The sequence below is a fragment of the Plectropomus leopardus genome, chromosome 3, assembly GCF_008729295.1.
Source record: "Plectropomus leopardus isolate mb chromosome 3, YSFRI_Pleo_2.0, whole genome shotgun sequence".
Lineage (NCBI taxonomy): Eukaryota > Metazoa > Chordata > Actinopteri > Perciformes > Serranidae > Plectropomus > Plectropomus leopardus.
The window spans coordinates 26,056,059-26,067,641 of NC_056465.1; the positions used below are offsets into that span (position 1 = coordinate 26,056,059).

The window sequence follows — 11,583 nt, forward strand, 5'->3', positions numbered from 1 at the left end:
ATAATTGCAATAATAAAAAGGTAAATAAAAGGACAACAGCACAAAGTAAAATCATAAATAAATATGTTGATAAATAATGTAGAGAGTAATAAAACTGGGAAACAGTCTAAAATATACAAATAATAAATAAAGTTAAATAAAAACCAAATCAAAGTTTAAGAGGTTTTGCGTTATGGACAGTATGCAGATGAGGCTGCCCTCCCAGGTGACAGCCAACAGGTTGCAGGCGGATTGTGAGCAAAAGGAGTTGGTTAACGTCTGTGGAGCTAAAGCATCAAGAAAGACGGCACTCTGGCAGAGGCAGCAGGAGCACGCTCAGATGGAGGCTGCTCTGAAGTGTTAAGACCAGCGGGGACGAGCAGGTGCACTTCTCAAACAGAGGACAAGGAGGACAGCTTGGGAATGGACACTGATGACGCCCCTCGGGGGAGCAGCCTGCCTCACTGACCGAGGCCTTTCACGAGAATAGCACACATCAAATCAGACGCTGCTCAGTGACCTGCAGAGGTGTGAACCGGCTGTGAGCGTCAAGCTGCCGGCCCACACACGTAACACATTCCTCCAGGGACGCTTTGGACCGATTCATTTCACAAGACTAGTGACTTGCTTGACAGTATTTCAGCCTTTTACCTGAAATTTCACACTATGCTGACAAAAGGTTTATTCATAGATGCATTCGCTTGTGCTCTTCCCTGTTTTGCTGTCCGGAAAGCGGTGTGAGCATAACAGGATGATTGTGGAACAAACACAATACCTGGAAAGCAGCAGAGCCACAAACTTTAAAATGCAGTCAGAGGCAGCCAGCAGAGGCTTTCTGTTTCATTTAGACTCCATCCTCTGCTGAACCGTGCACCTATTACCACTCTACAATCACAAGTTACAGTGGGATACAGCTGCAAGCTGTGTTTTTCTTTCTTTTTTCTTCCTAAAAAATGGTTCAGGAATGGAAGGAATGCAGGGTGAACGAGTTGAACACCAACACACAAACGAGCATAATCCACTGGTCTATTGTGTTTATTGTTTCAGTTCAAATCAAGACAGCTTGAAATGTGACGATACTTAGCCATTGAATGTCAACATATTATACAATCAGTGCAAGAGTTGTCCTCTAAAACTATACATCCAAATAAAACGGCATCATTACTCATGTACAAATGTACATCTCACATTTGAATTGTAAATCAAATATTTTAAAAATGTCTTTATTTAGGAGGTAGAAAAACACTAAACAAAATAGGCTCATTAAAACAGCTCAGACTATGTAAGTATGTCAGCTACTGTGGTATGTTGAATATTTGCCCACATGTGCAATTATGTTAGGTAAGTACCTCTCTAAAGGTGTCTGTTCTGCAATATTAATTGCCTTAAAAAAACTGGCAAAACCATTAAAAACATGGCTGTCTGATGATATGACATTGCTGAGATTGTGTTACTTATATGTACCAAAATCAGTCTATAAATTTGTAAAGTTCAGAAAGTTTGCCATAATATATTAGCTCTAATAAAACATACGCAGCTTAAAATATAAGAGACTCAGAAACATTGTGATTAATATCTATTAATCTCGCTAAAACAAGTAGCAAGTTCTTTAAAAAACATATTTCTTTATAGTTATTAAAGAGAATTTCCCTCATTTTCAGAGTGAAATGAGTTTTAAAGACATTTGAAAAAAAAACCTACACATTTTTTGCACAGACATTTGTAATCTCAGGATGGGACACTTACATTCAACTACGAGCTCTTGAAGAGCACAGCAGCTCCACAACAGAGGTGAAACAGGATGAAGACAGTGAGACGATGATGCTCCTTTCTACTGAAGCTACTGCTCCTCGTGCAAGGAGTCCGTGGCTGCGTTGTTCTGTCACAGCACAGAAGGCGGCAGAGCAGCCAGGCTGTCCTTGTTGGCCTCCAGGAAGTGACTACAGGCAGAGAAAGTGCTGGAAAAGCTTGAGGAGAGGCCGGCGATATCTGTGGAGATGTAGGGGAGGACACCTGGCGTGGCCTGGTTGTAGTAGGTGATCTGAAATACAACACATCAGGTCACATGTGGTGCAGAAAACCACTGTGTCTTACACTTTAGTTCAGCAGTTTTGAATTGTTAGTTTTAGGGCGCAGTAATGTGCTCGCAGCAAGCGTGGCGTGTTGAACTGTGTGCCCTTCTTATTTGGCCAACCTTGGTGACAGCGCTGGACTCTTCCCAGATTGTGAAGCCAGCACAGAGCACCTCTCCCCTGGTGTAGTCCTCAGTGGGAGGGTGAGTGGGCAAAGTGACAGAGCGCAGAGCGATCAGATATGGGTCCCTGAGAGGGACAAACAAGGATAGCATCATGAGATGTTATGAGAGAGCAAGCGGCAGGCAGCAGTGTAATAACTGGTTGCATATAGAAAATAATATAAGGTGGAGAAGGAAATCAAAAATGAAATGACACGAGTTGTGTTTATTATGTCGTATTTTACAACACCTGGAGTCACATGGCTTCCTTCTGGATGCCAGTAAGATAAAGTCCTGGCCCTTGCCCCCTTTACTGACAGATGGTGTAGTGATGCGATAAAGGGTGTCTTCCTCATCCGCTTGGTTGATCACCTCACAGTCCCTGCAGTAATGAGCAAAATGCAAATATTTAAGATGTCAAATTAATGTGTCATGCTGCTGTCACTATCATGACATATAGGCAGTTCTGTAACTTCTTGATTTAATTTGTTTTTCTTTCTTCTTTTTTTGCATTATCCGCTCCATGTAACTGCTGCACTATGATAGTCTGAGCTTTCAATATGCACCAACAAATAGTTTATATTTCATGCAGAAATAATATTGCATCTGACTTGTCACTTGTGTTTGTTTGGTGGGCTGTTTTAATAATAGAGTACAACTGAGGAATATAAAAAATAAGGCTGGTGGTCTTTTACATTCTTCCTGCTGTCAGCAAATCCAATGAAAAAGACCCAAACCAACAATTCATTTATCCTTACTCCTTTGTGCCTTAAACCTCCAGTGTTATGCAAAAAATATTAGCACTGAACCACACTGTTGCCCTGGATGAGACGTCCCTACACTATGATGAAAACTTATCATTAAAATAAAATACTGATGAAGATAATCGGCAAAATGCCAAATATCAGCCCCGGTAATTGGCTGTCGATCCATAGTTTCCCTGTGCTATGATTTACTCACTAGCTTTATCAATTTAACCTGTTTTTGTTTCTTAGTCAGTTTGGCATCTTGAATATATTCCTCAAATGCATGTTATAAACACTTTTGTCTGCTTATCGCTCAAACTGCTTTTTCATTTGTCCAAAAATGTGATTCTATTTCTTCAGGGAGCGCAGTTAGTGACAGCGGGCTCCATGCTCACTCTGACAGCTTGATGGATTAACAGTGGCTAACAAAAAAGGGGCGGTTCTCAAATACTGAGCCCTTTGTAAAAAATGTTTATAATTATCATTTTTATTGTGACCCTTTTTTGTCCTTTTTTGTTTTGTTTTTTGCATTTATTGATAGGATAACACAGATAGAAAGAAACTGATGACATGCAGCAAAGGGCTGCGGGCTATGACCCATTTTAAAGATTTAGATCTTTTGTAGATACAAGTTTGCCTAGTTGTTTTTTTAATGTGATTTCTTTGACGATGATAAAAACACAGAATAACTTCAGAATCAACCTTTAAGCTCATTCTGCTGTTGACTTAAATGTAAGACGCTCCGGATGACGTTACTCATACTGACTCATAGTGCCGGTCCCACTCCTTCCTCCTCGTCAGGTCTGACAATAGGTGGAACGTCTGCTCTGCCGGTACGCTGACGTGCATCTCCACCTTGAAACACAGCATGTGGTTTTCCTCCAGTGTGTACAGTCTGACCTAGGAACGGAGCAAATCCACAAAGAGGAGGTGGGCTGTACGTCTATAAATAGGATTTGTTCCAGTTATTCCTACATGCACACATGACGTTTAACTGCTGTCAGAACCTGGTGGGTGCAAAAAAGATTAGAATATGCTAATTAAACATATCCTGGGGTTACTTTATTCAGGTCTTTTGACTTCTGCAGAGGGGTGGAGCAGAGACAAATTTAAAGTTTCAGCTGTAGACAATATTTTTTTTACTTATTCTGCAATATTCCACAGTTTAATTAAAGCAATATGGGCCTACCTCCACTGTGACTGAGCAGCTCAGCCAAAATAACACAGATCAGAAAGCATGTGAGAAATCACAGCAGCTGTATCTATTTAACAAGCTATATCCTGTATAATAACACAAACAGTACTGACCTTGTTTTTCTCCGAAGTTAATACCCAGTTGTTTCTGGTATCCATTAGTTTCAATGCCGACACATTATTGTAGCTCAGGTACATCTAAAAAACAAGGGACTGTCTGAATACAGAGGCAATATCTAATAAGCCCCTCTAAGCATGTGGGCCTCTGTTTGCCAGAAATTGCAATACCTGGTTACTTGGATCCCAGGGCACGGAGAGAGGCACTTCAGTTTGCTTGCAGGTGATAATGTATTTCCTGTAAACATGTAGCACACAATGATTTACATTCAGGGACAAAAGGCAGATCTGAGAAGTTGATCACAATATGAAGCTTTTTGTTCTAGCATCAACACATTTGGTTATCAAATAGTGGACTAAAGGTTACACTGGAGGCCGGGCGTTTTACAGTTGAACAATGAAGTTATTATGCTTGATAGACTGCACACCAAAGTCTGCTCAGCTGTGATACGCTGCCCTGCCAAGTCATGTGCAGCTGCAGAGTATTGTAAACAATGTATTATGCAGCAAACATTGGACAAACTTACCAGTAATGACTGTATTACTGCGTGTATAACTTCCAGTTCTTTATACTGCAGTATTTCTCAATGCATTTGGTGTTTTTTTTAATGATTAAGGATTCACACTAAATCAAACCTGACCTGATTTTTAAAGGGGAGCAGATGACACATTGGGGACATTTACATGCACACTAATACTCCACTATTATTTCAAATTAAACAATATTCTGAATTTGATACAGATCACGTAAACAGCATATACCTTTTCAATAAGCCAAACTAGGCCTTATTCCCAATGTCAAATTTTCTGATTAAGACTTGGGATATGAAGGTATTTGCATTTTAGGTCCATTCTTTGGACATGAAAAAGTTAAAAAGTTGAAATATGCCCAGATAGTTTAACACCAACACTTTTAAGAAAGTGGCTGAAGAAATAAAAGATGGAGGCTGTATTAGCATGGCCAAACAAGTCTGCCATCAGTGGAAAACTTTGAACATTTTTTTTGATGCGATTAACGACAGGATAAGACACGTGAAGTTAGTTAGTGGGAATATTAATTGTTATAAGCCATTTAAACAGTTTAGCAGGAATATTGCCTTTTTCAGATTGAGGGCAAAAACCAGAATACTTTGTGCATATCAATGTAGCCACTGTGACATTTTGTGAATACTTTGAAAGAGAAAATCTGTTTTACACTGACAACAATATATGGGTAGAAGGTAATAGATTCTGTGAAATGGAAGGTACGAACCTATCGAGGCGAATCTTCCTCCTTGCAATAGCTTCTTTATAACGTCTTTTTCCATCCTGTAAAACATTGAAACACTTTATGTTGAAATCTTTACATAAGGATGATTATTTTGTGGATTTGGTACTGAAAATTGTCTTTTTTCTGTTTCTGTGTTTTACTGTGCATTTTAGGCTTTAGAAAACTCACCACAGGCTCTGGTCGTATCCGTGGCAGCGTGCGTGGCTTCCTGTCACCGTCCAGCACTTCAAAGGTCATAAAAGCACTATTTATATGGCGCAGAGGTTCTCCACCCTGGTAAGCCTCAGCACACACTCCCACCTCCATGCTTGAGTACATCATGTATGCAGACGAGTGGGTTCAGAAAAAGAAATGCAAATATGCAGACATACAGAATCAGCTCACTTAGACTGTACATGTTTAAGTTATAGAGATGTGTTGCAAGCTTTGATTAGATGAGCTGCTTTATTTTGTGTAGACTCACCTGTGCTTGAAAGCATTATTAACAATAGCCTTCAGTACCAGTCTGTCACCGATGTGAGACGGGCCCCGAAAATGGAACATGTCGATGGACCTTAATGTTGGGTGGGCATTACACAAGCGACTAGATGAAAATATAAAGAAAAAAAAGGTGTTAATCTCATTACCTTCAGCAAACTAGCATTTGTTAGGAGTTACTAAGAATATGCTTATTTGTTTTCTTGCAGTTAGATAGATAGTTAGTTAGATGACTAAATCACTCTGATATCTTCCCTTTAAATATGAAGCTCCTGCCAGCAGCCAGGGAGCTTAGCTTAGCATACAAACTGGAAACAGAAAGAAACAGCAGCTGGCTCACTTATTACCATGTTTTATTTTATTTATTTAATTTGACTAGCTACTGTTTGAGGTTTTATGTTGTTGTTTTTTGTGTGAAACTATTTCTTGGCCAGGTACAGTGACTTCCTGTAGTCTCACAGAGAAGTCAAGACTTCAACAAGTCTCTGCACCTGACTAAGATGTAGTCCCTTATGTAACATCCTGTAAAACTGCAACAAACACACATTTATACATTTTTCTTTCCCTCTGTTTCTAGTCTTTGTGGTAAGTTAAACTAACCAATTGCTGACTGTAGTTTCGTATCTAACTAGGCCCCCAGGAAGTGCACAGGGCTTTGAATTTTATAGTGGCTAAACAGTGTAATAACATCTGTCACTTGATGCCCTGTAGCCAAAAAAAAGACATTTTCCCTTTGACTTACATGCAAAAGAGACATCTGTGAATAAGTGGTTCCTTTTTTTTGAGCATCACAACGCCCTAAAAATGACTCGTTTCACTATTAGACTTTGATCCATTCAGTCCAATAACATTTGGAAAGTGTAGACAAGCCACACGACAGAATCATTTTATTTTCAAGTTAGCGGAGCGCCAAACAGGAAGTAGCTGGCTTGGCTGGCAGAGTCTCTAGTGTGCCTCTACTATGGGCCACACGGTGCGTCAGGATAATGTTATGTGCCGCAGCTGAACTTTTTTTTGCTTTAAGTGCCACTGAGCAACTCTCATATCAATGAACAGGGCCCCGTCTCTAATGCTGTGTCCAGTTCGCTTTGTAAATGTATTTAATCGGAGGATATGATAATTTTGATCCTCTAATCCAGCTCAGTAAGAAAGCTAGTAAGTATATATCTAAAAGTTTTAACTAGCTTTAAAGGAAAACTTTAAGGGTTATTCAAAATGAAACTGAGAAAAAACTATAGACCTAGGTATATACCTTGCTGCAATTGTAGCCACATTCTCCATCCAGGCCATGATCTGGCCTCCGAAGGTGCTGACCTGGTGGTTTGCATGTGGCGGTAGCACCAGCTCCACACTCTCCACTCGTGTCCGCTCAGCCGTGACGGCGTCCTGGTACTCTTGGCATTCTCCTGGTGAGAGCGCGTAAAGCAGGAGCTTTAATCAATCTGATTTTAAATGGTGCATGTGTGCCATGTTGCTGTGTCATAAAGCCCTCTGCCTACAGTCTGTACCCAGTTGAGCTGTGCTGCTGCTCAGTAGGTCTGTAATGATCTCAGCATGGATGAGCCTCATCCTCCTCCGCTCCGCTGCCAGGCTGTACTCCATCTGCTCCATTTGTGTGCGAGGAAGCACCTGCTTCAGCTGTACCTGCATGCATAAAACACTCAGGGGATGTCAAACTAGCTTCAGTAAAATGCCTTGTGTCCATCTTTCTATTTTTGTCCCTTACCTTCCCAGCTTCAGTTCGTCTGGCAACAAAGGTAGCAAACGCATGGCAAACCTTCCACTGCCTGTTAGTGTAAAGGTCCTCACAATTCACCAATATACCCACCTGACATTAAAAGAAATCACCACATGCATTTCATTTTTCTGAAATAAAATGTTCACAATGCTGAATCAAAAACAACGTCCACTGACCTCCATACTGGATGTGAAGGCTCTGTTGACCTTTGCTATGATGTTGACAACCTTTCCCACCCTGGAGGAGACAGACAGAGACGCTTCTCTTTACTATCAACACAGAGCAGTGATTAAAGTATCAACACAAGCTGGACCTGTGAGACATAAGTGTTTAGTTGGAGCAGCATTACGGTAAATGCCTTACCCTATGGTGTGTTCAAAATGGATGTCGTCCACAGATGCAGTGATACAGGAACAACCTGCGTGTCTCTCAGCTCGAGAGGAGAGATTACACAAATATTTTAGTGCAGCAGAGCAGCATCAGGCAAAGTGAAAGCTTGCGAGCTGTAAATGTGTGCATGTATAAAAACACGCAGGTTTAATCTATAACACAGAAAGCTCTGTTTCAAAACTAAAAGGATTTCATTTGTCTGTACAGAATATATTAATGCATCAATGTCACCTGCTGCTTGTGTATAAATAGATTTAAATATGCAAGGCATGTCTCCACCAGTTATGCTGTGGTAGCTATCTCTTTGTCTTTATTGTTTCATTTTTGTTTGATTTGATCAAGCTGTGCATGGTGAACATTGGGCAGGAAGTGGGAAGATTTCTGTTTAATATTATATTAAAGTTGTATTTAAGTTTATTGATAAAATATTTTAAAAAGGGGGTAAAATTTAATAACTATTGACTTCCTCCCACTCCTTGGACATGAAATACTTATGTTGTTTACTGACGATGTTTGCTGAGTATTCTGTTCATTTGTTACTTCTATGAAAAGATACTTCGGAGGCTGTGATGGGACGTTTTTGGATAACCAAACTGCATGTTTAGAGTTGCATGCATACATAAAAAAATGCATTTCAGCTTTACGTTCTCCTTGCGAGTAGTTATTATATCATCAGTTGCATACTGTGAAGATGAGATGTACAAAACTATGGAGAGTTTAAAAGTTACAAATACTGTGTTTTCTGATGTTTTCCTACCAGATAAGCAGGCTGTGGAGTCCATCCACTTCAGCAGCTGTCCAACGCTCAGCTCTCCACAGTGGTTGGCATGGCATGGCAGCACGATCTGACTCATCTTCACCTCAGTGGGGTTCCTGTACACTTCTTCACTCTCCAGAATGAACAGGGGGTCCTGCATGGTGTCTGTGTGTTTCACTTCTGACATCATAACTCACAGCTAAGGAAACACAGGAAAATTACACTAAAAACCAAGACACTGCCCACTTTAATTTAGACTCACGCACTGAAAGAGACATACAGTAATTACAAGTACAACCTGTAAACAAAATTTTAAATCACCAAAATTTAAAACAAATGATTGGAACCTGCATAATTTAATAAAGCTACAGTGTGTACTGATGCTGTCCAAATGTTTGGTTACTTCAAAATTCATAAAATCTGGAACATGTCTTGATGTAGAAACACCAGTTTGATGTTTAAAAAAGTGCTTTTTGGATAGTTACTGGAAGTCAAATATGTTTGGGATACATTCATAGACACTTTAATTTGGACGCAGCCGTTTACACCCATGTCTTATCTCTTTCATGAGCATAAAAACTGCAGAGTTCATACCAACGATGCTTTGTTTCACAGGATGATTTCTGGAAGATATACAACACAGGTAACAGAAACAGAGAGATGCATACTTCCATGTGTCACTTGGATCATCTTAAATTCTTGTTATCAAATAAAATGGGCAAAACGTTGTAGGCCAGGGGATTCCCAACCTTTTTTCAAGGAGCCCCCTTTGTATTATTTTGTAAAATGATAATTTGATGGATATTCCATAATATATTCAGTTTATAACTATAAGAGTAAAAAACAAATGCCAAAGAGGTGGCACAAATATTGCAAAAAGTTTGCAATTTGGATGAATTTTGAACAGACCATTACTTGTAAATTTTGCATCAGAGATGAGTTTTCATTATAGTTTTAGGAACTGCTTACACAATTCTCTGTATTGAATTTTTTTAAACAATCCTGACAGTACTTAAGTGTTGAGGCAGAGGCACTTCCAGATCCACTTCCAAAGACCGATGTTTGTTATGTTAACAAGTCTGGATTGTATTCACCATTAAAAGTGAAAACTGCAGTCAGTCTGAATCAGTGCTGCAACATAATAAGCTTTAAATAATCTGCAACTCTGTTTATCGTCTGAGGAATTGCAAAACATTTGCCCCCTTACTCAAGGATCAGGAACAACCTGAAATACTTATTATGTGAATTCTACCTGCTGCTGTTAATGAATGTAATTTTACCATGTAGTCTTTTTTTATGCAAGCTGGAGCTTGTCTTTTTGGAGCATGTTTAATCAAGCTGAGACTATTTCGAGACACATGCAGACTATTTTAAGGCATGCAGCTTCATGGGATGTTTATGGAAACTATTTGTTGGGGTAGAAGAAGTGTTTCTGCTCCAGTGGGGCGCAGTGGTCACCTGTCTTTCCTGGTATCGCTGACAGGAGCTGCAGTGACCTTTAAATCGACTTCAGCAGAAATGAGACAAACCACAACATTCACCATGAACTTCTGTTGCATAACAACAACACCAGTTGAGCTGGAGTTTAAAATCCTGCTGTCATTCTGCAAAACAAGTCGTAGCAGTAAACACACGGGCGTATTTCACACTCAAAAACAAACCAAATAAAAAAAAGGCTTACCTAATTTTTAAAGTTACAGCTGATGGTGAAATCGAGTTAAAGTCCCGATGAACCGGCAAAACATTAACACCGGCTGAGAGTCAGCAGCCTGCAGCCAGGACCTCTTTTCATTTTACCCATTCCTCGACAACTTTATAAACACACACATGCACACACACGCCACCGCGTTACTTAACAGTTTCACCACTGGAGGGACAGAGAGAGGGAGAGAGACCTTCCCCTGTGGTGGATACTGGCGTCCACATTTTTTTAAGGTGGAACTGTAGTAGCCCTAGAGTTTCTACTTTTATTCAAATACAACGACCGTACAACTTTTATGGATACTAGGAAAAAAATGTTTATCTATGTTATTTATTTATTTATTTATTTATATGTTTGTTTATTTATTATTACCAGATTTTCGTGGGTCTGAATTTTTTAATGCCTTCCATACTCAAGTATTTTCAACATTTTTTTCAAAAGGTGAACTGGCAATGATTTCTTTTATGAAACCAACTTATCCAGTCTTTTATGTAGTACTTTAGACTTTTCATTGATTTACGATGTATCATAGCCATAAATATTAATATTATTGTTGTTGATTTACAGTGTACTGTAGCCCTAAATATTAATATTATTGTTGTTGTTGATTTACAGTGTACCGTAGCCCTAAATATTATTATTATTATTATTGCTGTTGATTTACTATGTATCACAGCCCTAAATATTATTGTTGTTGTTGTTGTTGTTGTTGTTATGGCACGTTTCAAGCTCAACCACAAAGTGGTTTACAGATAAAACAAGAATTATTTACAGAATAATAATTAAAAAGAAATTCATCAAAAATCAGAAACCCCTGTATGTCAAAAATAAAGAACACGAGTAAACATACAGTATGTCAAACAGCACTGAACCCATATGGATGGAGGTGCAAGTGCAAAACAAAAATTAATGCATACATAAATAAGGAAAATGTGTAGAGAATTATTCGAATTATTCTATCCCAAATCCTCATCTTTTTT

General features: G+C 39.2%; 1 protein-coding gene across 4 annotated transcripts; it reads right to left on the bottom strand.

Moving 5' to 3' along the window:
• Window positions 1-1,662: 1,662 nt before the first annotated feature.
• acot11b (acyl-CoA thioesterase 11b) lies at window positions 1,663-10,699 on the bottom strand. Of its 4 annotated transcripts, none has more exons than XM_042516080.1 (16): window positions 10,583-10,699; window positions 8,902-9,100; window positions 8,118-8,187; window positions 7,931-7,991; window positions 7,743-7,844; window positions 7,525-7,660; window positions 7,269-7,419; window positions 6,003-6,122; window positions 5,708-5,846; window positions 5,522-5,577; window positions 4,441-4,507; window positions 4,267-4,350; window positions 3,725-3,858; window positions 2,463-2,594; window positions 2,174-2,300; window positions 1,777-2,020 (listed from the first exon to the last, which is right to left on the bottom strand). In XM_042516080.1, the coding sequence occupies exons 2-16, from the start codon at window positions 9,089-9,091 to the stop codon at window positions 1,862-1,864; spliced, it is 1,728 nt and encodes a 575-aa protein (XP_042372014.1). In that variant the 5' UTR covers window positions 9,092-9,100; window positions 10,583-10,699; the 3' UTR covers window positions 1,777-1,861. The 4 variants fall into 4 exon arrangements, with proteins under 4 accessions (XP_042372007.1, XP_042371994.1, XP_042372014.1 ...); XM_042516067.1 differs by having other exon boundaries at window positions 7,269-7,422; XM_042516073.1 differs by lacking the exon at window positions 2,174-2,300 and having other exon boundaries at window positions 1,663-2,020.
• Window positions 10,700-11,583: the final 884 nt, after the last annotated feature.